This window comes from Cetorhinus maximus, chromosome 3 (assembly GCF_964194155.1).
Source record: "Cetorhinus maximus chromosome 3, sCetMax3.hap1.1, whole genome shotgun sequence".
NCBI lineage: Eukaryota > Metazoa > Chordata > Chondrichthyes > Lamniformes > Cetorhinidae > Cetorhinus > Cetorhinus maximus.
Genome location: NC_135881.1, coordinates 158248963 through 158274531, shown reverse-complemented (window position 1 = coordinate 158274531; position 25569 = coordinate 158248963). Strand labels below are relative to the sequence as shown.

The 25569-nt window shown below is 44.4% G+C and overlaps 1 protein-coding gene and 1 long non-coding RNA gene across 6 annotated transcripts in view; both read left to right on the top strand.

Annotated features, from left to right (window-relative positions):
• Positions 1–17573, top strand: part of pak1ip1 (PAK1 interacting protein 1) — a 94543-nt gene extending 76970 nt beyond the window's left edge. For 4 of the 5 annotated variants that reach the window (XM_078539161.1, XM_078539163.1, XM_078539164.1 and 1 more), the window contains one exon: positions 16780–17573. In XM_078539161.1, the coding sequence (XP_078395287.1) occupies positions 16780–16937 (158 nt within the window). In that variant the 3' untranslated portion in view covers positions 16938–17573. The remainder of the gene's footprint in view (positions 1–16779) is intronic. The other variant, XM_078539162.1, reaches the window with a different exon arrangement.
• Positions 17574–19888: 2315 nt separating this feature from the next.
• On the top strand, positions 19889–25330 carry LOC144673474 (uncharacterized). Its single transcript, XR_013574316.1, has 2 exons — positions 19889–20414; positions 24836–25330. It is a non-coding gene; the product is annotated as an uncharacterized LOC144673474 (long non-coding RNA).
• The last annotated feature ends 239 nt before the right edge of the window (positions 25331–25569 follow it).

Below are 25569 nucleotides of genomic sequence, written 5' to 3'. Positions count from 1 at the left end.
GTGCCAAACCTCAGCTTTCCAAAACTTGCTCATCAGCCTCTTGAGTGAGAAAAACATTGAAATGTAGCCCCTCGTGTGAACAAGTTGGCCGAGCCTGGTCTATCTTCAATTGCTCTTGAGAAGGTGGTGCTCAACCACATTGCTTAGTGTTTGAAGTCACATGAAAGCCACACAGGGCGAAGCCATCAGATTAGTGATCCAGATGGGTTCATGCCAACATTCTGGTAGTTACATGGTCAGCAACACTGGTACTTGCTTTCTATTCCAGATTTATTTAGTTAACTGACTTGAAATTCACCAGTCATTGTGGTGAGATTAGAACTCATAGACATTTACAGCACAGAAGGAGGCCATTCGGCCCATTGTGTCCATGTCGGTCAACAAAGATCTGACTACACTAATCCCATTTTACAGCGCTTGGCCCATAGCCCTGGAGGCTATAGCAATGCATGTGAGTATCTAAATACTTCTTAAATGTTGCAAGTTTCTGAGACTCAACCACCCTTTCAGGCAGTGAGTTCCAGACTCCCACCACCCTCTGGGTGAAAAGAATTTCTCCTCAACTCTCCTCTTAGCCTTCTACCTCTTACCTTAAATCTATGCCCCCTGGTTATTGACCCCTGTACTAACGGAAAAAAGTGCCTTCCTATCCACCCCTCATAATCTTTTACACCTCTATCAGATCCCCTCTCAGCCTTTGCTGTTCCAAGGAAAACAATCCTAGCCTATCCAATCTTTCCTCATAGCTCAGACTCTCCAGCCCAGGCAGCATCCTGGTAAATCTCCTCTGCATTCTCTCCAGTGCAATCACATCCTTCCTATAATGTGGTGACCAGAACTGCACACAGTACTCCAGTTGTGGCCTAACCAGCATTTTATACAGTTCCAGCATAACCTCCCTGCTCTTGTATTCTATGCCTCGTCTAATAAAGGCAAGTATCCCATATGCCTTCTTAACCACCTTATCTACCTGCCCTGCTACCTTCAGGGATCTGTGGATATGCACACTGAGGTCCTCTGATCTTCAATACTTTCCAGGGTCCTACCATTCATAGTGTGAATGCCTTGTTAGCCCTCCCCAAGTGCATTACCTCACACTTTTCTGAGTTGAATTCCACTTGCCAATGCTCTGCCCACCTGACCAGTCCATTGCTGGTCTGCATGCATTTAAGAAGGGTAGCAGGGATAATCCAGGAAATTACAGGCCAGTGAGCCTTACGTCAGTGGTAGGGAAATTATTGGAGAAGATTCTTCGTGACAGGATTTACTACCATTTGGAAGCAAATGGGCGTATTAGTGAGAGGCAGCATGGTTTTGTGAAGGGAGGTCGTGTCTCACTAACTTGATCAAGTTTTTCGAGGAAGTGACAAAGATGATCGACGATGGAAGGGCAGTGGATGTTATATACATGGATTTCAGTAAGGTCTTTGACAAGGTCCCTCATGGCAGATTGGTACAGAAGGTAAAGTCGCACGGGATCAGAGGTGAGCTGGCAGGATGGATACAGAATTAGCTTGGTCATAGAAGACAGAGGGTAGCAGTGGAAGGCTGCTTTTCTGAATGGAGAGCTGTAACTAGTGGAGTTCCGCAGGGATCAGTGCTGGGACCTTTGCTGTTTGTGGTATACATAAATGATTTGGAGGAAAATGTAACTGGGCTAAATAGTAAGTTTGCACACCAAGGTTGGAGGAGTTGCAGATAGTGAAGAGGATTGTCAAAGGATACAACGGAATATAGATCGGTTGGAGACTTGGGCGGAGAAATGGCAGATGGAGTTTAATCCGGACAAATGCGAGGTAATGCATTTTAGAAGGTCTAATACAGGCAGGAATTACACAGTAAATGGCAGAACCCTTAAGTGCATCAATGGGCAGAGGGATCTGGGTGTACAGGTCCACAGGTCACTGAAAGTGGCAACGCAGGTGAATAAGGTAGCCAGGAAGGCATATGGCATGCTTGCCTTCATTAGCAGGCGTATTGAGTATAAAAGCTGGGAAGTCATGCTGCATGTTTAGAACCTTGGTTAGGCCACACTTGGAATATTGCGTGCAATTCTGGTCACCACATTACCAGAAGGATATGGAGGCGTTGGAGAGGGTGCAGAGGAGGTTTACCAGGATGCTGCCTGGTCTGGAGGCTATTAGCTATGAGGAGAGGTTGGAAAAACTTGGATTGTTCCCACTAGAGCGACGGAGATTGAGGGGTGACTTGATAGAAGTTTACAAAATTATGAGTGGCATGGACAGAGTAGATAGTCAGAAGCTTTTTCCCTGGGTGGAAGAGTCAATTACTAGGGGACATAGATTTAAGGTGAGAGGAGAAAACTATAAAGGTGATGTGCGGGGCAAGTTTTTTACACAGAGGGTAGTGAGTGTCTGGAATTTGCTGCCAGAGGAGATGGTGGAAGCAGGTATGATAGTGGTGTTTAAGAGGCAGCTTGACAAATACATGAATAGGATGGGAATAGAGGGATACGGACCCCGGAAGTGCAAAATGTTTTAGTTGACGGGCAATATGATCGGCGCAGGCTTGGAGGGCCGAAGGGCCTGTTCCTGTGCTGTACTTTTCTTTGTTCTTTGTTCTTTGCTATCCTCCTGCATTTACGGCTATCCTCCTCGCTATTTACCATCCTACCAACTTCTGTGTCATCCACAAACTCCTTGATCATACCCCCTACATTTAAGTCCAAATAATTTATATACACAACAGACAGCAAGGGCCCAGAGACTGCACCTCAAATACTGTGCGTGGTTTTGGTCTCCTTATTTAAGAAAGGTTGTAAATGCATTAGAGGTGGCTCAAGGCAATCGGAAAGAGTCAGTATGGTTTTATGAAAGGAAAATCATGTTTAACCAATTTATTGGAGTTTTTTATAGGAGTAACATGCACAGTGGATAAAGGGGAGCCTGTAGATGTACTGTAATTGGATTTCTTGAAGGCATTTGATAAGGTGCCACATCAAAGGTTATTACGGAAAATAAAAGCGCATGGTGTAGGGGGTAATGGATTAGCCTGGATAAAGATTGGCTGGCTGGCGGAAAGCAGAGAGTATGCCTAAATGGGTCTTTTTCTGATTGGCAGGATGTGACGAGTGGAGTCCCACAGGGGTCTGTGCTGGGGCCTCAACTTTTTAACGATTTGCATCAATGTAAATTGATGTAAAGATGAGGGGAGTGAAGACATGGTCGCTAAATTTGCAGATAACACAAAGATAGGCCGGAAAGTATGTTGTGAAGAGGACATGAGGTTGCAAATGAATATAGATAGGTAGAGTGAGTGGGCAAAGATCTGGCAAATGGAGTTCAATGTCGGAAAATGTGAAGTTGTTCACTTTGACAGGAAGAACAAAAAAGCAGAATATTACTTAAATGGAGAATGGCTGCATAATTCTGAGGCACAGAGGGTTCTAGTACATGAGTCACAAAAAGTTAGTATGTAGGTACATTAAGTAATTAAGAAGGCTAATTGAATGCTATCCTTCATTACAAGAGGGATTGAACATAAAAGTAAGGATATTATGCTTCAGTTATACACGGCATTGGTGAGATTGCACCTCAAATACTGTGCGCGGTTTTGGTCTCCTTATTTAAGGAAGGATGTAAATGCATTGGAGGCGGTTCAAAGGAGGTTTACTACATTGATACCTGGAATGAGTGGGTTGTCTTATGAGGAAAGGTTGGACAGACTGGGCTTGTTTCCAGTGGAGTTTAGAAGAGTGAGGGGTGGTTTGATTGAAGTATACCAGATCCTGAATGGCCTTGACAAGGTGGACATTGAAAGGATGTTTCCTCTTGTGGATGAGTCCAGAACTAGGGGCACTGTTTTAAAATTAGGGGTCACCGTTTTAGGACTGAGGTGAGGAGAAATTTTTTCTGATGGTTGTGTGAATTTGGAACTCTGCCTCAGAAGGTGGTGGAAGCGGGGTCATTGAATAATTTTAAGGCAGAGGTAGATAGATTCTTGTTAGGCAAGGGAATCAAAGGATATCGGGGTTAGATGGCAATGTGGAAATCGAAACACAAGAATATCAGCCATGATCTTATTGAATGGTGGAGCAGGCTCGAGGGGCCGAATAGTCTACTCCTGTTCCTGTTTATTATGTTCTTATGAGCCCTGCGGAACCCCACTGGAAACAGACTTCCAGTCACAGAAACATCCCTGTACCATCACCTTCTGCTTCCTGCCTCTCAGCCAATTTTGGATCCAATGTGCCACTTTGCCTTGGATCCCATGGGCTCTTACTTTCTTGACCAGTCTGCCATGAGGGACCTTATCAAAAGCCTTGCTAAAGTCCATGTAGACCACATTAAATGCATTACTCTCATCAACTCGTGGCCCAGATCTTTCCAGTGTCCAGATAGTCAGAGGCCAGCGCACCACCCAAGATGCGCTAAGGGACCCTTCAGAAGCCCCCACGTAATGAATTTCCTGGGAAGTTTGAACTTATGGTGGGCAATTACCCTGTTCCCTGGGACCCTCTGAAAATGTCTCCAACTCTGAGTTAGATTCGGAGACTTCAGACGGTTCCGACTCAGTTACCTGGATAGTTACCCAGGAAATGTTAGACAAACACCGTCTAACTCCTGGGCAACTTTAAAACTGACCTTGCATAGTTCCTCACACTGACTACTCCCTCGCCCCTCTACCTGACTCTCCCTCCTCTCCACCCCTTCCTTCCGATCCGGCCCTGCCCCTGATGCAGCCCCCACCACAAGTCCCAACGTGATCCGACCTCTAAGCTATGCATCCAATTGTCTGATCTTTTTGATCAAGTTCTTCATGGCTCGGGTAGTAACTCAGAGATTGTTTTCTTTGTAGTTCTGCCTTTAATTTAATTTAAAAAGCCCCTATTGCTCATATGCCTTCAGCAGAACCTTTTAATCGGACCTATGTTGTTGGTGTCTACATAGACCACGACAATGAATCTTTCCCCCTCCCACTCCAAGTTCGTCTCCACCCCCAGGAGACGTTCTTAACCCTGGCCACACAGCTTTTAGGACTTATTCTCTTGGCTGCAGGGAACAGTATCTATTCCCCCTAATTACACTATACTATATTCCTTTTTTAACTCCTCCAGCTTGAATGGCTCCCATGCCACAGTTTTCCCATCCTGCCTGCAGTCCCTGATCTTGTCTACACAGGTTGCAAGAACTACGTACCTATTGTACAAGTGCAAGGCTGAGGCTCCTCTGGTGCTACTTTCTGGATCTTCATAGTCACGCCCTCCAGTCCCTGCCCATGGAACAAATCTAGAGTGTTTAACCAAGACGGTGTGATTGCTTCATGGAACAAAGTGTCCAGATAACTTACTTTTTTGCACCGCAAGATCTAAACCTCGGACTCCAGCTCATCACCCCTGAGCTGAAGCTCCTGTAGCTGCAGGATGTGCATATGTGATTGTCGTGGATCACACCTGATATCCACCAGAATTCTCATGCTACAGCTGCAACACATCACCTACCCTGTTGTTTCTATTGTATTTTAATAACTAATTAGGTATTCAAATCTTAAAATATCACTCAATTGTCCATAGCTTTGATGTAAGTAACAGCATTGCTTAATTTAGTTATATGTTTTAGGTCTTTACTGTAACTTATCTCACAGCCTAATTTAACCCTAAAACAGGAACAGAAAATGATGGAAAGGCAGCATCTGTAGAGAGAGAAAAACAAAGTTAATGTCTCAGATCTGTGGCCTTTCGGCAGACCCGGGAAAAGTTAGAGATGTAATAGGTTTTGAGGGAGGGGGAGGTGGGGCAAGGATAAAATGAAGGTCTTTGATCGAGTGGGAGGCAGGAAAAATTGAATTACAGAAGGAGGGCCAAAGGGAAGCATGATGGGGGCAAGAAGAGGAACAAATAATCAAAAGACATGCCTAGCATGGGTGTGGTAGTTGTGTCTGAAAGGAAAAACCACAGAATCTTTACAGTGCAGAAGGAGTTCATCGAGTCTGCACTGGCTTTCTGAAAGAGCATTCCACTTAGTCCCACTCCCCTGCCTTATCCCCTTAACCTTGCACGTTCTCTCTTTTCAGATAGCAATCCTTTTGAATACTTCGATCGAACCTGCCTCCACCACCCTTTCATCCGGCACTTGTCTGCCCAATCCACCAACATGTCCATGTCCCATTGAAATTCAAGACTATCCTCGTCACATTTGACAACATTTCCAATCTTTGTATCATCTACAAATTTCGAAATCATGCCCTGCACACCACAGTTTAGGTCATTAATATATCAGGAAGAGCAAGGGTCCCAACACTGACCCCTGGGTAACTCCACTACAAACCTTCCTCCAATCTGAAAAACAACCATTTTTCACTACTCTGTTTCCTGGCACTCAGCCAATTTCTTATCCAAGTGACACCATCCAAGACAAAGTAGCCCGCTTGATTAGTGTCCCATCCACCAGCCTAAACATTCACTGCCTTCACCATTGACGTACAGTGGCAGCAATGTATACTATATATAAGTGCAAGAAAACTGAAGAAAAACTGAATCATGCAAAGAAAAGGAAAACAAAATAGGGTAAGAGCCTGAAATTGTGTTTTGTCATGCCATCTGATTTTCAGAAGCTTCCAAAGGCAGCTCAAGTGAAAGTGGTTGAGCTTTTAGTCATGACCCTGGTACACAGTAAATGCCTCACGGGCGTAGAGCAGGTGGTCAGAACTATTACTCTATTCTTGCATGTGTCTTGTCATTTGGGAGCATGCAGCCAGGATTTTCTTTAATTCTTTCATGGGATGTAGATATAGGACAGCATTTATTGTCCATCCCTAGTTGCCCTTGAGAAGTTGGTGGTGAGCTGCCTCATTGAACTGCTGCAGTCCATGTGGTATAGGTGCACTCAGTGCTGTTAGGGAGGGAGTTCCAGTGACAGTGAAGGAATGGTGATATAGTTCCAAGTCAAGATGGTGTGGGCTTGGAAGGGAACTTGCAGGTGATGTTATTTTCATGCGTCTGCTGCCCGTCCTTCTAAGTGGTAGAGTTCCTGGATTGCAAGGTGCTGTAGAAGGAACTTTGGTGAGTTGCTGCAGTGTATCTTGTATATGGTATAAGCTGCTGCCACTGCATGTCGATGGTGAAGGGAGTGAATGTTTAGGTTGGTGGATGGGAAGCCGATCAAGCAGGCTACTTTGTTTTGGATGGTGTCAATTTTCTTGAGTGTTGTTGGAGCTGCACTCATCCTGGCAAGTGGCCGAGTATTCAATCATGTCCTGACTTGTGCCTTGTAACGGGTAGACAGGCTTTGGGGAGTCAGGAGATGAGTTGCTCACCTCAGAATTCTCAGCCTCTGACCTGTGCATGTAACCACAGTTCAGTTTCTAGTCAATGATAACTCCCAGGATGGTGTTAGTGAGGAATTCAGCTATTGTAATGTCAAGGAATGTTAAGGCACTTGGGTGGCATGAATGTCATTCGCCACTTATTATCTCAGGTCTTGCTGCAAATGGACACAGACTGCTTCAGTATCTGAGGAGTTGCAAATGGTGCTGAACATTGTGCAAACATCAGTGAACAGCTCACTTCTGACTTTATGATGGAAGGAAGGTCATTAATGAAACAGCAGTAGATGGTTGGGCCTAAGACACTATTGTGAGGAGCTCCTGCTGTGATGTCCTGGGACTGAGTTGATTGGTCTCCAACAACTGCAACCATCTTCCTTTGTGCTAAGTATGACTCCAACCAGTAGAGAACTTTTCCCCTGATTCAGAGAGTTTTTCCAGGGCTTCTTGATCCCGCACTTGGTGAAATGCTGCTTGATGTTAAAGGCAGTCACTCTTGCCTCGTGTGTGTGTGTGTGCCTCTCAAGATAAAGGTTGGTTTTTAACAAAACTCCTTAAGTAAAAGTGATAAAAATGCAAAAATTAAAATGCAGATGAAGAAAAAAGATACTTAAGGATGAGATTTCCAATCAGTCTCTGTGAGATATCATTCTGGGCCTGTTGCTTGAATTCCTTCTTTCCAAAGTGAAGGGGTTGAAACATGAGGTTTGATTTAGCAGCTGTGATGGCTTGTGAAGTCAGATAGTGAGAGTTTTCCTTTGTAGGTGGACTCGATAAGCAGAGCAGATGCTGGGAGAGAATAAAGGCTCCTCTCTTTACTGGAAACTGCAGGGACCGACACTTGGAGATTGCCTGATTTCTTTTCAGCAGACTTGGGATAATTTTTCTGGATACCTTACTCTAACTCCCAATGGCCGGAAACCCCAGCTCTCCCGTGTGGCTCATGGTTAGTTCAGCTAAGAGTTGTGTGCTGATATTGTCTGCCACACAAAATGGCTTCTTACAGCCTCTATTACACAGTTCAAAAATGCAAGAATGGCTGATATGTTCATTCAGATGAGTCATTGTTCCACAAAGCAAAGAAGTTAATTTCCAGTCAGTATCAGAGGAGTCATGAGTTTTCACGCCTTTAGAAAACCCCAGTGTTCTATTTGAGGCTCATTGACTTTCAAGTCTTTTGAGATAAGTACAGTCTGTTTCCTCCTTCTGGCTGATTGCAGTTGAATCCACCAGAGAAGTTATGTGACTTTTGGGAGCCATGTTTTTTAAAGCTCCTTTGTGCCCATTTTTTAAAAGGAGATTACCGCTTGTTACAAAAATCTATAATATAATTACACATTCATGACACTTTGCAGATGATTGAGAGCAGGAGGAAGCAGAGATGGATCATCTGCTCAGCACTTCTGGCTGAATATAGTTGAAAATGCTTCAGCCTTGTCTTTTGCACTGATGTACTGGGCTCCCCCTTCATTGAGGATGGGACTATTTGTAGAACTCCTCCTGTTAGTTGTTTAACTGTCAAACACCATTCAAAACTGGGAGTGGCAAGGCTGCAGAACTTTGATCTGATCCAATGGTTTTCACAGAATCACAGAACCACAGTGCAGAAGAGCCCCATCGGCCCATCGGGTCTGCACCGACATGTAAGAAACACCTGACCTACCTACCTAATCCCATTTACCAGCACTTGGCCCATAGCTTTGAATGTTATGACGTGCCAAGTGCTCATCCAGGTACTTTTTAAAGGATGTGAGACAACCCGCCTCCACTGCCCTCTCAGGCAGCGCATTCCAAACCATCACCTCTGGGTAAAAAAGTTTTTCCTCACATCCCCCCTGAACCTCCTGCTCCTCACCTTGAACTTATGTCCCCTCATGACTGACCCTTCAACTAAGGAGAACAGCTGTTCCCTATCAACCCTGTCCATGCCCCTCATAATCTTGTACGCCTCAATCAGGTCGCCCCTCGGTCTTCTCTGCTCCAACGAAAACAACCCAAGTCTATCCAACCTCTCTTCATAACTTAAATGTTTCATCCCAGGCAACATCCTGGTGAATCTTCTCTGCACCCCCTCCAGTGCAATCACATCTTTCCTATAATGTAGCGACCAGAACTGCACAAAGTACTCCAGCTGTGGCCTCACCAAGGTTCTATACAACTCCAACATGACCTCCCTACTTTTGTAATCTATGCCTCGATTGATAAAGGCAAGTGTCCCGTATGCCTTTTTCACCAACCCACTTACATGCCCCTCTGCCTTCAGAGATCTATGGACACACACGCCAAGGTCCCTTTGTTCCTCAGAACTTCCTAGTGTCATGCCATTCATTGAATTACTCCTTCCAAAGTGTATCACCTCACACTTTTCAGGGTTAAATTCCATCTGCCACCTATCTGCCCATCTGACCATCCCGTCTAAATCTTCCTGTAGCCCAAGACATTCAACCTCACTGTTAACCACCCAGCCAATCTTTGTGTCATCCACAAACTTACTAATCCTACCCCCCACATAGTCATCTATGTCGTTTATATAAATGACGAATAATAGGGGACCCAGCACAGATCACTGTGGTACGCCATTGGACACTGGCTTCCAGTCACTAAAGCATCCTTTCGTCATCACCCTCTGTCTCCTACAACTAAGCCAATTTTGAATCCACCTCATCAAATTACCCTGTATCCCATGTGCATTTGCCTTCTTTATAAGCCTCCCATGTGGGACCTTGTCAAAAGCTTTGCTGAAATTCATATAAACTACATCAACTGCACTACCCTCATCTACACACCTGGTCACCTCCTCAAAAAATTCAATCAAATTTGTTAGGCATGACCTCCCTCTGACAAAAAGCCATGCTGACTATCCCTGATCAAACCTTGCTTCTCCGAGTGGAGATAGATTCTCTCCTTCCGAATTTTCTCCAATAGTTTCCCTACCACTGACATGAGACTCGCTGGCCTGTAGTTCCCTGGCTTATCTATACAACCCTTATTAAATAGCGGAACCACATTAGCGGTTCTCCAGTCCTCTGGCACCTCCCCCGTGGCCAGAGAGGAATTAAAAGTTTGGATCAGAGCCCCTGCGATCTCCTCCCTTGCCTCCTTCTGCAGCCTGGGACACAAATCATCTGGACCTGGAGATTTGTCTACTTTTAAGCCTGCCAACACCTCCAATACCTTGTCACTCCCTATATCAATTTGCACAAGAACCTCATATCAATTTGCTCAAGAACCTCACAGTCTTTCTCCCCGAGTTCCATACCTTCATCCTCATTCTTTTGGGTGAAGACAGGTGTGAAGTATTCGTTGAACACTCTACCAATGTCCTCTGGCTCCACCCATAGATTGCCTCCTTGGTCCCTAATGGGCCCTACTCTTTCCCTGGTTATCCTCTTCCCATTGATATGCTTATAGAATATCTTGGGATTTTCCCTACTTTTACCCTTTCTCATATCCCGTCTTTGCTCTCCTAATTGCTTTCTTAAGCTCCACCCTGCACTTTCTGTACTCCACTAATGCCTCCACTGATTTGCTTCCCTTGTACCTGCTAAAAGCCTCTATTTTCCTTCTCATCGTATCCTGAATATCTCTGGTCATCCATGGTTCCCTGGGCTTGTTACTCCTTCCTATTACTCTAGAGGGAACATGTTGAGCCTGTTCCCTCCCCATTTCCTTTTTGAACGCCCCCAGCACTGTTCCTCTGCAGACTTCCCCACAAGTAGCTGTTCCCAGTCTACCTTGGCCAGATCCTGCCTTATTTTACTAAAATCTGCTCTCCCCAAATCCAAAACATTTTTTTGCAACTTGTCTATTTCTTTGTCCATAACAAGCTTAAATTGTACCATGTTGTAGTCGCTATCACTAAAATGCTGCCCCATCATCACCTCAGCCACCTGTCCGGCTTCATTCCCCAGAATTAGGTCCAGCACTGCGCCGTCCCTTGTTGGACCCTCTTCATATTGACCTAAAAAGTTCTCCTGTACACATTTCAAGAAATCCACTCTATCCAGGCTATGTCTATCCCAATTAATGTTAAGAAAGTTGAAATCACCTAACATATTTACCCTATTATTGTTTTTACACACCTCCGCAAATTATGCACATATTTGTTCCTAAATTTCCCGCTGACTATCTGGGGGCTTATAATAAACACTTAACAATGTGGCTGCCCCTTTTTTATTCCTAAGCTCTACCCACAAAGCTTCATTTGATGCCCCCTCCAAGATATCATCTCTCCTTACTGCAGTAACTGTCTCCTTAACTAATAATACAATGCCTCCTCCTCTTTTACCCCCTCCCCTGTCTTGCCTGAAGATTCTATATCCCGGAATCTTGAGCTGCCAATCCTGCCCCACCCTCAACCACGTCTCAGTGATGGCTACTATATCACAATTCCTTCGTGTCAATCCTCACCCTTAACTCATCCGTTTTACCTGTAATACTCCTGGCATTAAAGTAGAAGCCATCCAGCCTTGCCTTACTCCCTTGAAATTTAATGCAGCTGTACTCCCTTTGTCTTGATTGTCTTACTGTATTATGATGTGCCCCTATTCTGCTAACATTCTGTGTCCCCTCCCCCTGCCGAATTAGTTTAAACTCCTCCCAACAGCACTAGCAAACCCGCCTGCAAGGATGTTAGTCCCGCTCTGGTTCAGATGTAGACTGTCCTTGTACAGGTCCCACCTTCTCCAGAAGTAGTCCTAGTGATCCAGGAATGTAAAACCCTCCCTCCTGCACCAACTCTTAAGTCATGTATTCATCTGCGCTATTCTCCTATTTCTGAGCTCGCTAGCACGTGGCACTGGGAGTAATCCAGAGATTACAACCCTTTTTAATCTACTGCCTAACTCCCTGAATTCTTGGTGCAAGACCTCATCCCTCTTTCTACCTGTCATCGGTACCAACATGCACTATGACCTCTGCCTTATCATCTTCCCCCTTCAGGATGCCCTGTAGCCGTTCAGTGACATCCTGGACCCTGGCACCAGGGAGGCAACACACCATTCTGGAGTCACGTTGACGGCCAAAGTAGCGCCTTTCTGTTCCTCTGACTATAGAATCCTCCATTACTACTGCTCTTCCTCCCCTCCTGTACAGACAGGCTGCTTGTGGTGCCAGAAGCTTGGCTCTGTCTGCACTCCCTGGAGTGCAAAATGGAATACTGATTTGTGAGCGGGACCCCAGGGGACTCCTGAACTACCTGCCTGTTTCTCTTGGACTGCCTGGTGGTCACCCATTCCCTTCCTTCCTCAAGTCCCTTCAGCTGCAGTGTGACCACCTCTCTAAACGTGCTATCAGCGATGCTCTCAGACTTGCAGATCTCCACAGTATCCCCAGCCACCGTTCCAGCTCTGAAACCTGAGCTTCCAGGAGCTGCAGCTGGACACACTTCCTGCACACTTGCGGGCCCCGGGCACTGGAAATGTTACCGGCTTCCCACATGGAGCACGAGGCGCACAACATGGCTTTGAGCTCTCCTGCCATGACTATTCCCTTTAAATTAAACCTTTTAAATCAATTACTCTTGGGCCCTTCCTTCCTGATCCTCATTTTGGAGTTGCTTAGCTCTCTATTGCATGCTGCTTCTGCTGTTTGGCATGCAAGTAGTCCTGTGTTTTAGCTTCACCAGGTTGACACCTTATTTTTCAGTATGCTGCTCCTGGCATGCTCCTCTCACTCTTCATTGAACCAGGGTTGATCCCTTAGCTGGATAGTAATGATATAGTGAAGAATATGCTGGGCTACAAGTTTATAGATTGTTGTTGAATACAGTTCTGATGGCCCACAGTGCCTCACAGATGCCCAGTTTTGAGCTGCTAGATCTGTTCTGAATCTATTCCATTTCTCACGATGTTAAAACAAAATGGATGGTATGCTCAGTGTGAAGACGGTACTTATCTTCACAAGGACTCCTCAGTGGTCACTCCTACCTATACTATTATGGACAGGTGCATCTACAACAGGTAGATTTTTCCCCCTTGTTGGTTCCCTCACCACCTATTGCAGACACAGTCTGGCAGATGTGTCTTCAGGACTCTGCAGGCTTGGTCAGTAGTGGTGCTACTGAGCCTCTCTTGGTGATGGACATGCAAATCCCCAACCTGGAGTACATTCTGTGCCCTTGACACCCTTCATGCTTCCTCCAAGTGCAGTTCGGAATGGAGGAGTACTGACTCATCAGCTGAGGGAGGGTGGTAGGTAGGTTTTCTTGCCCATGTTTGATATGATGCTATGAGACTTCAAGGGGTCCTGAGTCAATGTTGAGCACTTCCAGGGAAACTCCCTTCTGATTGTATACCACTGTGCTGCCGCCAGTAAGACAGAACATACCCAGGGGTGGTGATGGAGGCTCTGGAACATTGACTGTAAGGTATGATTTTTTGAGTATGACTATGTCAGGCTATTGCTTGACTATTGCCTGTGAACAGATGTTAGTAAGGAGAACTTTACAGGGTGTATCATGTTGTTTCCAGTGGTCCATCCAGTTTGAGCAGCTTCCCATCTATGTGATATCTGATATCAGTGCCAGGATCACCATCACGGGAGGCATCAGAGACCATGGTGGAGAAAAACATGCTGAGGGTTGACATGAGCACACAGCCCTGTTTAACTCCATTAGTGACTGGGAATGGGCCAGATGACTCATTATCATCCAGGACACACATCCAGGAGAGCTTTTTAAGCCAGTACATAGAAGGTCCTACAAGAGACACAAGGTCCTGGACTTAATTTTAGGGAATGAAGCCGGGCAAGTGGTAGAGGTCTCAGTGGGGGAGAATTTTGCAGATAGTGATCATAACTCCATAAGATTCAAGATTGTTATGGAAAAGGTCAAGGTTGTTATGGAAAAGGACAAGGTTGTTATGGAAAAGGACAAGGATGGGCCAGAAGTCAAGAGTTCTAAATTGGGGGAAGGCCGATTTTAATAAGATCAGATACGATTTGGCCAGAGTGGACTGGGAGCAGCTACTTTTAGGTAAATCTGCGTCAGATCAGTGGGACTCATTCAAGAAAGAAATAGGGAGACTACAGGGCCAACATGTTTCAGTAAAGAAAAAGGGTGGGACCAACAAATCCAGGGAACCCTGGATGTCGGGGAATATACAGGATTGGATAAAGAGAAAAGGGGAGGCTTATGGCAGCTACCGAGGACTCAAAACAGTGGAAGCCCTAGAGGAGTATGGAATGTGTAGGGGAAACTTAAAAAGGAAATCAGAAGAGCAAAAAGGGGGCATGAGAAAACATTGGCAGGTAAAATAAAGGAAAGTCCAAAGTTATTTTACAAGTACATTAAGGGTAAGAGGATAACTAGGGAAAGAGTAGGGCCCATTAAGGACCATAGTGGTAATTTGTGTGTGGAGCCGGAAGACTCCGGTAGGTTCTAAATGAATACTTTGCGTTGGTGTTCACAAGTGAGAGGGACGACATGGGTATGGAAATCAAGCAGAAGGACTGTGATATAATTAAAGAAATTAGCATGGAAAGGGAGGAGGTTCGAAGTGGATGAATCTTTAGGCCCGGATGAAATGTATCCCAAGCTGTTGAGTGAGGCAAGGGAGGACTTAGCAGGGGCGCTGGCAATAATTTTCAATACTTCCCTGGCCGCAGGAGAGGTGCCAGAGGACTGGAGGACAGCCAATTTGGTACCGTTATTCAAGAAGGGAGGAAGGGATAAACCAGGGAACTACAGGCCAGTCAGTCTAACCTCAGTGGTGGGGAAGCTAGTGGAAGCAATTCTGAGGGACAGAATTAATCTACACTTGGAGAGGCAGGGAATAATCATGGACAGTCAGCATGGTTTTGTTAAGGGGAGGTCATGTCTGATCAATTTTATTGAATTTTTCGAAGAGGTGTGTAGATGAGGGCAATGCATTTGACATAGTCTACTTGGACTTTAGCAAGGCTTTTGATAAACTCCCGCATGGAAGACTGATAATAAAGGTAAGAGCCCATGGGATCCAAGGCAATTTGGCAAATTGGATCCAGAATTGGCCAAGTGGCAGGAAGCAGAGGGTGATGGTCGAGGAGTGTTTTTGTGACTGGATGCCTATGACCAGTGGGGTTCCACAGGGATCAGTGTTGGACCCCTTGCTGTTTGTGGTATATATAAACGATTTAGACTTGAATGTAGGAGGGTTGATCAGTAAGTTCGCGGCCGACACGAAAATTGGTGGGGTGGTAAATAGTGAGGAGGATAGCCTTAGATTACAGGAGGATATAGATGGGCTGGTCAGATGGGCTAATCAGTGGCAAATGGAATTTAATCTGGATAAGTGTGAGGTGATGCACTTAGGCAGGACAAACAAGGCACGGGAATACACAATGAATGGTAGGACCCTGGAAAGTACCAAGGATCAGAGGTGTGCATGTCCACCGGTCCCTTAAGGTAGCGGGACAGGTAAATAAGGTGGTTAAGAAGGCATATGGATGCTTGCCTTTATTAACCAAGGCATAGAATATAAGAGTTATGCTGGAACTGTATAAAACGCTCGTTAGGCCACAGCTCGGGTATTGCGTGCAGTTCTGGAATCTGCATTATAGGAAGGATGTGATTCCACTAGAGAGAATGCGGAGGAGATTTACCAGGATATTGCCTGGGCTGAAGAGTTTTAGTTAGGAGGAGAGATTGGATAGACTGGGGTTATTTTCCCTGGAGCAGAGGAGATTGAGGGGGGATATGATTGAGGTGTATAAAATTATGAGGGGCATAGATAATGTAGACAGGAAGGAACTTTTCCCTTTGGTGGAGGGATCAATAACCAGGGGGCATAGATTTAAGGTAAGGGGCAGAAGGTAAAGGGAATGTGAAGAAGAATCTTTTCACCTAGAGGGTGGTGGGAATCTGGAACTCACTGCCTGAAAGGGTGGTAGAGGCAGAAACCCTCATAACATTTAAGAAGTATTTGGATGTGCACTTGCGATGCCATGGCATACAAGGCTATGGGTCCAGTGCTGGAAAATGGGATTAGAATAGTTAGGTACTCGTTCAACCGCCGCAGACTCGATGGGCCAAAGGGCCTTTTTCTGTGCTGTAGACCTCTATGATTCTGTGACATGCGAGCATGCCGTCATGGAACTATCGAACCATTGTGATGAATTTCTCAGGGCAACCAAATTTCTCCATTTCCTTCCAAAGGCCCTCATGACTGACTGTGTCAAAGGCCTTGGTCAGGTCAACAGTGATCTATGTTCTGTCCTTCGCATTTCACCTGGTGCTATCTAATTGCAAACACCACTTCAGCGGTTCCTCGACCGTTTCAATATCTACTTTAAAAACTGAAAGTATTAATTTGTTTATTGTAATCTGTATTTCCATAAATATATGATCACCAAAATAACAAACCTACAATTCCAGCATTAAAAGAAAAACCTACCATAAATGATATTAACATTCCAAATGTGGGGAACTAGCCTCATACTGTAACTGAATATTATTTGGTATTTTAAGGCTATTTGCCTAGTGTTTCTAATTATTTTCCTACATTTGTTCTGTTGCAGAGGGTGCAGCTATCAATAAACATTGTAAAGAAAAGGAAAATAAAATAAAAGTGGCTCCCTTGGATGGAGATGAACACCCGAAGAAGAGAGGGAAGCAAATTCTATGCAAGAGAAAAATGGCTGCTGAGACAAAAGAGAGAAGGAAGAAATTTTTTTAAAAAAACAGCTTGAAAGAAACCCTTCCCTGTTGTGTGACTATAATATATAGCCAGGTGTTGTCTATGGATGATCAGGTTACCCATTTTATAGTTTTATATTTGTAAAGTGGACATGTGTAGGTCAGTGAGATATTGGACTGTAACTGCTGAGCCCCCCAGTGTCAAATTGGGGGAATACCCCAAGATGCCCTGGGGAATCCTCTTCGGAAGTTCCCAGGTAATTGCCTGAAAGTGCAAACTTCCCATGGGCAATTGCCCTTTACTGGGACCCATCCGAAATTGCGACTTAAATTACAAACTTCAGATAGTTCCGACTGGGTTATGCCAATAGTTACCCAGAAGAGGTTAGAAGAATTAAAACCTGTTCTAACTTCTAGGTAACTATTGTACAGACCCACACCAACCCTCCCACAGGACTCCCCCGCACCCACACCCACTCAGTTTAAAGCAGAATAACTCACCTGTTTGCCATTTGTACAGGGTTTGGTTCAAAAATACATTTAAATGTTCTTGCCTTAACCAAACAATGTGTGCCTCACGCACCTACTATGATGCCTTGTTGTAGTCATTATGCTAAGTTTCAGACTGTTATTTAAAATATTTCTCCAGACTAATAAACATTTTTTTTTACTACTTCCAGCTATGTGAAATGTGTCCAGATCCTTACTTGTTATTCTTAGTGACAATTCTGAAAGCTGGAATAATTCCCAGAAGTTTTAAGTCACTGAAGCAGTCTTGTGTTGTCATCAAGCTGTAATTCTTGCATTGACACAAATCTCGAACTTCAAAATAAAAGCAAAAAACTGCGGATGCTGGAAATCCAAAACAAAAACAAAAATACCTGGAAAAACTCAGCTGGTCTGGCAGCATCTGCGGAGAGGAACACATTTAATGTTTCGAGTCCAAATGACCCTTCAACAGAACTTCTGTTGAAGGGTCATTCGGACTCGAAACGTTAACTGTGTTCCTCTCCACAGATGCTGCCAGACCTGCTGAGTTTTTCCAGGTATTTTTGTTTTTGGCTCGAACTTCAAGAGTATGGTCATGAGGCTAAGATACTGGAGATTTCCCCAGCATCAATCAGCATTCTGGAGGGAAATGGCTGTCTCAATCCAGCAATTTTTAATTGTGAAAGATATAAACCCAGGTCCAATGAGAGACACCGGTAATTGCTAACACATTCCTCCTTAATATCTATGATTAGGTGGCCCTTAAATTAGTTTCTCTTAAATCCACCACCCCAGGCAGCGCATTCCAGACCATCACCACCCTCTGGGTAAAAAGTTTTTCCTCACATCCCCCCGAAACCTCCTGCCCCTCACCTTGAACTTATGTCCCCTCGTGACTGACCCTTCAACTAAGGGGAACAGCTGTTCCCTATCCACCCTGTCCATGCCCCTCATAATCTTGTCCAACTCGATCAGGTCGCCTCTCCGTCTTCTCTGTTCCAACGAAAACAACCCAAGTCTATCCAACCCCTCTTCATAACTTCAATGTTTAATTCCAGGAAACATCCTAGTAAATCTCCTCTGCACCCCCTCCAGTGCAATCACATCCTTCCTATAATGTGGTGACCCGAACTGCACACAGTACTCCAGCTGTGGCCTCACTAAGGTTCTGTACAACTCCAACATGATCTCCCTACTTTTGTAATCTATGCCTCGATTGATAAAGCCAAGTGTCCCGTATGCCTTTTTCACCACCCCACTTACATGCCCCTCTGCCTTCAGAGATCTATGGACACACACGCCAAGGTCCCTTTGTTCGTCAAGACTTCCTAGTGTCATACCATTCATTGAATACTTCCTTGTCAAATTACTCCTTCCAAAATGTATCACCTCACACTTTTCAGGGTTAAATTCTATCTGCCCATTTGACCATCCTGTCTATATCTTCCTGTAGCCCAAGACACTCAACCTCACTGTTAACCACCCAGCCAATCTTTGTGTCATCCGCAAACTTACTAATCCTACCCCCCACATAGTCATTTATGTTGTTTATATAAATGACGAATAATGGGGGACCAGCACAGATCCCTGTGGTACGCCACTGGACACTGGCTTCCAGTCACTAAAGCATCCTTCTGTCATCACCCTCTGTATCCCATAATTAAGCCAATTTTGAATCCACCTCATCAAATTACCCTGTATCCCATGTGCATTTGGCGCCTTTATAAGTCTCCCATGTGGGACCTTGTCAAAGGCTTTGCTGAAATCCATATAAAGTACATCAACTGCACTACTCTCATCTACACACCTCCTCAAAAAATTCAATCAAATTTGTTAGGCATGACCTGCCTCTGACAAAGCCATGCTGACCATCCCTGATCAAACCTTGCTTCTCCAAGTGGAGATAGATTCTCTCCTTCAGAATTTTCTCCAATAGTTTCCCTATCACTGACGTGAGACTCGCTGGCCTGTAGTTCCCTGGCTTATTTCTACATCCCTTCTTAAATAGCGGAACCACATTAGCTGTTCTCCAGTCCTCTGGCACCTCCCCCGTGGCCAGAGAGGAATTAAAAATTTGGGTCAGAGCCTGTGCGATCTCCTCCCTTGCCTCCCTTAGCAGTCTGGGACACATCATCCAGATCTGGAGATTTGCCAACTTTTAAGCCTGCCAACACCTCCAATACCATGTCTCTCCCTATATCAATTTGCTCAAGAACCTCAGTCTCTCTCCCCAAGTTTGATACCTCTATCCTCATTCTCTTGGGTGATATGGTAAGCCCAGGTAATATAGTAAGTTGCCCGATTCTTTTCCTTAACTATTGGTTCCTAGATGCACCAATTTGTTTTTAAATCGCAATGTCACCAATTTATGCTTCATTATGTCGCTGATAACTTATATAGCGCCTTCAATGTAATAAAACATTCTAAGGCACTTCTCAGGCGCATTGTGAAACAAAATATGACACAGCTACATAAGGACCTGTTAGGTTAGATGACCAAAAGCTTGGTCAAAGTGGTAAGTTTTAAGGAATGCGTTAGAGAGCGAAACAAAGTTAGAGAGGCAGAGAGGTTTAGGAAGGGAACTTCAGAGCTTGGGGCCGAGGCAACAAAGTCTCAGGATAAGGGGGCAATCATTTAGAACTGAGATGAGGAAAAGTTACTTCACTCAAAGGGTTGTGAATTTTTGGAATTCTCTATTCCAGAGTTCTTTGGATGCTCCATTGTTGAAAATATTTGAGGCTGGTCTCACAGGGAATTAAGGGATTTAAGGGAGCAGGCAGGAATTTGGAATTGAAGCCCTAAATCGTGCATGATCATATTAAATGGCAGACCAGGCTTGACGGGTCAAATGGTCTACTCCTGCTCCTATTTTTTTGTTCTTGTTCTTGAAGGTTTGGCCACCAATGGTGAAGTGCCCAAAATAACACTATAAATATTGCATTGGTTTGACAAGCACTTCATTCAGCAAATGTTTATCTTCCATGTTAATCCAGGACAACGAAAGGATGTCCCAAAGCATTTCACAGTAGTAAGTAGTTTTGAAGTCACTCTTGTAGAGGAATATGACAGTCATTTTTTTCAAACAACAAGGTCCCACAAACAGCATTGGGATAAATGGCTAGATGTTCAGTTTTAGTGGTTTTCTTTTGAAGAATAAATATTAACAGGACAGAGAATATTCTTCAGTAATTCTTTGCATCATGCCATGGATATTTTCAATCCACCTGTGAGGATTGGTTTAACGTCTCATTCTAAAGATAACACCTCCAACAATGCAACAGTCAATCTATCTAGTCAGCTTATCTGCACTCAATCTAGTCATCTTAAAGCAGAAGAGGGATGTAGCTTGCAGGAGGTGACATTGTGAACAAGCAAAAATTGAATATCCTTGAAATGCTAGAACATTTCAGGAGGCTCAGGTTGTTGTGTCAGGTGGTTGCAGACATCTGCAGATTGCTAGGTGGTCTGCTGCTGCCCATTTTCAGTGACCATCAAAGTCACCAGTGCCCCCAACTTTTTAGCCTCCAGATTTTTCCAGGGCTCTGCTGGATCCATATCCAGGATCTCCCAGTCAGTGGCCCACAAGTACATCATACAGGTTGATGTGTTGTTCGTCAGGGCAGGCAATTATGTGAATTTTGCCTGCAATAATGCCAGTCAGAATTGGCATGCATTTGGGTTTGTCTTTGTGCTTCCCACAGATGTGGAATGCTATTGGCTGTACACACATGGCAATCTGGGGACCCCAGATCAGCTAGAAATTTTCCATTTTGGATACTGGTAAGCGAGATGGTTCCTCAGAGGACTATATAAAGAGCCAAGTTCATGGCACCACAGGTGGCTTAACTGCACAGAAGGGGAGGAGGAAGTGTGGAAATGCTATAGTAGTAGGGGATTCCATAAGGGAGCAGACAGGTGTTTCTGTGGCATTGATGTGAATCCGGGATGGTATGTTGCCTCCCTGGTGCCAGGTCAAGAATGTCACAGAGTGGCTGCAGGACATTCTTTTGGGGGAGGGTGAACACCCAGAGGTTGTGGTTCACGTTGGGACCAATGACAAAGGTAGAAAAAGGGATGAGGTCCTGAAAGCAGATTTTAGGGAGTTAGAAGGAAATTAAAAAGCAGGACCTCAAGAGCAGTAATCTCAGGATTACTCCCAGTGCCACATACTAGTGAGCATAAGAATAGGAAGATTAAGCAGTTCAACACATGACTGGAGAAATGGAGTAGAAGGGGGACTTTCGATTTCTGGGGCAGGTGGGACCTGTACAAGAAGGAGGGAATTAACATTAACAGGACTGGGATGAATGTCCTCGTGAGGAGGTTTGCTGGTGCTGTTGGGGAGGGTTTAAACTATATTGGCAGGGGGGTGGGAACCTGAAGGGAAATTCAGAATGTAGAGGAGAAAAACTGGCAATGGGAAGTAGTGAAGTATCAACTGATAATGAGGATATATCAGAGGGTAGTATCAAGGTAGCCAGAATACTTGGAGAGTTTGATAGAATTAGAGTAGGCATTCGATGGGGCCAGAATAAGGGGGAAAGTGAAAAAGCCTAAATCAGGGCTAATGTGCATGTATGTGAATGCACAAAGTGTGGTTAATAAGATTGGCAAACTGCAGGCACAGGTTGACAAATGGAATTATGATATTGCTATAACAGAGACCTGGCTCAAAAGATGTTAAATATTCCTGGGTACAAGGCGTTTAGGAGAGACAGGAAAGAAAGAAAAGGGTGGGGGGATGGTGGAGTGGCAATATTGATTAAAGATGGCATTACAGTACTGGAGAAAGAGAGGATGTCCCAGAGAGGTCAAGGACGGAATCTCTGTGGGTAAAAGTAAGAAATGAAAAGGGTGCAATAACATTGATTGGTGTAGTGTATAGACCACCAACTCGTGGAAGGGATGTGGAGAAACAAATTTGCAAAGAAATTAGAGATGTGCAAGAATTATAGAGTAATCATAATAGGGAACTTCAATTATCCCAATATAGACTGGGAAAGGAATAGTACAAAGGGACAAGAGGGGCAAGAGTTCCTGGAATGTGTTCAAGATAACTTTCTGCAGCAGTATGTTTCCGGTCCAACAAGAGGACATGCACTTTTGGACCAGGTTCTGGGGAATGTTTTGGCCCAAGTGGATCAAATATCAGTGAGAGAGCCTGTAAGGGACAGTGACCATTGTATCATAAGGTTTAGGTTAATCATGGAAAAGGACAGGGAACAATCCAGAGTAGGGATAATTAATTGGGGGAAAGCCAACTTCGATGGGATGAGAATGCATCTGAGTCAAGTGAGATGGAATCAAAAGTTGGCAGAAAAGATGGTGGCCGAACAAGTATTGCAGGCAATGCCAAGGCATATTCCCTCGAAGGGGAAAGGTAGGACAAATAAATCCAGAGTGCCCTAGGTGACCAGAGCGATAGAGGTAAAAATGAAAAGGATGAAAAATGTGCATACGATAGATGTCAGGTAGAAAATACAATGGAGAATCAGGCTCAATACAGAGGGGAAGTGAAGAAACTAATAATAGCAAGGAGAGAGAAGGAAATAAGGCTGGCAACTAACATAAAAAAGAATTCCAAGGTCTTCTATAAGCATGTAAATAGTAAAAGGGTGGTAAAAGAAAGAGTAGGGCTGATTAGGGACAAAAAACGGACTTGCATATGGAGGCTGGAGAAATAGCGCGGGTGTTGAACGAGTTACTTTGCATCTGTCTTTACAAAGGAAGTGGATCCTACCTTCGCTGAGGTGAAAGGAGATAACTGGTACATTAGAAGAACTCACAATGGAGACAAAGGAGGTGTTGGAAAGGCTATCTTTGCTTAAAATAGATAAGGTACCAGGATCAAATGAGATGCATCCAAGGGTACTGAGGGAAGAGAGAGTGGAAATTGCAGAGGCAATCTTTTAGTCTTCCTTAGACACAGGGAAGGTGCCAGAGGACTGGAGAATTGCGAATATTACACTCTTGTTCAAAAAGGGCTGCAAGGATAAAGCTGGCAACTACAGGCCAGTCAGTTTGACCTCAATGGTAGGGAAACTTCTGGAAACTATAGTACGGGATAAAATCAATAGTCACTTAGACAAGTGCCAGATAAATAGGGAAAGCCAGCACGCATTCATTAAGGGAAAATCATGTTTAACTAACTTGCTGGAGTCTTTTGAGGAGGTAGCAGAGAAGGTTGATAAGGGAAACGCTGTTGATGTGGATTTTCAAAAGGCATTTGATACAGTGCCACACAACAGGCTTGTGAGCAAAATTCTAGGTCATGGGATAAAAGGGAAAGTAGGCACTTGGATAAGAAATTGGCTGAGTGACAGGAAACAGAAAGTAGTGATAAATGGTTGTTTTTAAGATTGGCAGAAGGTTTGTAGTGGAGTTACCCAGGGGTCAGTGCTGGGACCCTTGCTCTTCCTGATGTATATTAATGACCTAGACTGTGGTGTGCAGGGCATGATTTCAAAATTTGCAGATGATACGAAGATTGGAAATATTGTCAACTGTGATGAGGATAGTCTTGAACTTCAAAAAGACATAGATATGTTGGTGGATTTGGCAGACAAGTGGCAGATGAAGTTCAATGCAGAGAAGTGTGAGGTGATTCATTTTGGCAGGAAAACTATAGTGATACAGTATAAAATAGACAGCCTCTAAAGGAGGTGCAGGAACAGAGGGAGCTTGATGTATACTTACATAGGTCATTGAAGATGGCAGAGAAAGGATCTTAGGCTCTATTAATAGGGGCATTGAGTACAAGAGTATGGAGGTCTTGTATAACTTGTATAAGACACTAGTTAGGCCTCATCTGGAGTACTGCGTCCAGTTCTGGGTGCCATACTTGAAGAAGGTTGTGAAGGCATTGGAGAGAGTACAGAGGAGATTCACAAGAATGATTCCAGGGATAAAGAACTGTAGCAATAACGATAGATTGGAAAGGCTGGGACTCTTTTCCTTGGAGTAAAGAAGGCTGAGAGGAGACTTGATAGAGGTATTCAAGATCCTGAAGAGTATGGACAGGGTAAATAGTGAGAAACTGTTCCCACTCAAGAGAGCATTAAGAACTAGAGGACACAGATTCAAAATACTTGGCAAAAGGAGTAAATGTGATGTGAGGAAAAAGTTTTTCACCCAGGGGGTGGTTGGAGTCTGAAACAAACTGCCTGAAAGGGTGATGGAGGAGGTTTGAGTGAGGTATTCAAAAGGAGAATTGGATTGCTGCCTGATAGGAGAGAATGTGCAAGGTTATGAGGATAAGACAGGAGAGTGGGACTAGGTGTTTCAGCAAGCCAGTGCAGACTCGATGGGCTGAATGGTCTCCTTCTGCATTGTAAAGATAACGTGTACCTTAAGACTTCCACTCCATAAATTTGAAGCTGGTAAGCACAATATTTCTGGGGAGCTACCATGATGCTTTCATCTTGCTCCCTGATGTCTTTGGACCTGCAGACAGACTTAAGGGAAGGCAAAGGATACTTCAAGCTTGACTGTTGACATCACTCAGATACCCAACAAATGACGCCCAACATCACTACAACAAATTACATATGACTACGAAGCTATTGGCATGCTCTGAAGTTGCTACAGATGCCTAGTTGGATTTCCAATACACACCAGCCAAGATGTCCAGGATGGTGATGGTGTGCTGCTCTTTGCACATTACATAGCAGCAAGGTTTGAACCTGTAGTAAGGACAATGCAATGAGCTCCGGTCCTCTTCAGATGTTTCTGAGCAGGAGGAAGATTGGGAGCAGGAATTTTATGGAGTCTGCAAGAACAAGATATGTGGTGGAAATGTGAACTTAGTTAGGCAGGAGCTAAAATTTCAATTTCCTGACATTGGGTTGAGATGCAGAGGTTAAGTCAGTGGTGTGTTTGTGGCGTGGTGGGCCTCACAGGTCCTATGGCGGGGTTCCTGCCTGTAATAAATCTACATGCTCTGAATACTCATTGATTTTTTTTAATTATGTCTTACTTTCAAGATTAAGTTAGCTGCACACGAGAATCTTGTGCACCCGGTTCATTATCATTTACAGGTGGAGCGCAACGTTCAGCTTTGTGCTCTTGTATTTGAGGTCAGCAGTTTTCTTTCTTGAACTCTGCAGCATGAGGGAAGGCCACAGTGGAAAGGATATTTTGCTGCAGGCTCTGGACCAGCAAAAGCAAATTGGCATTGGGCATTG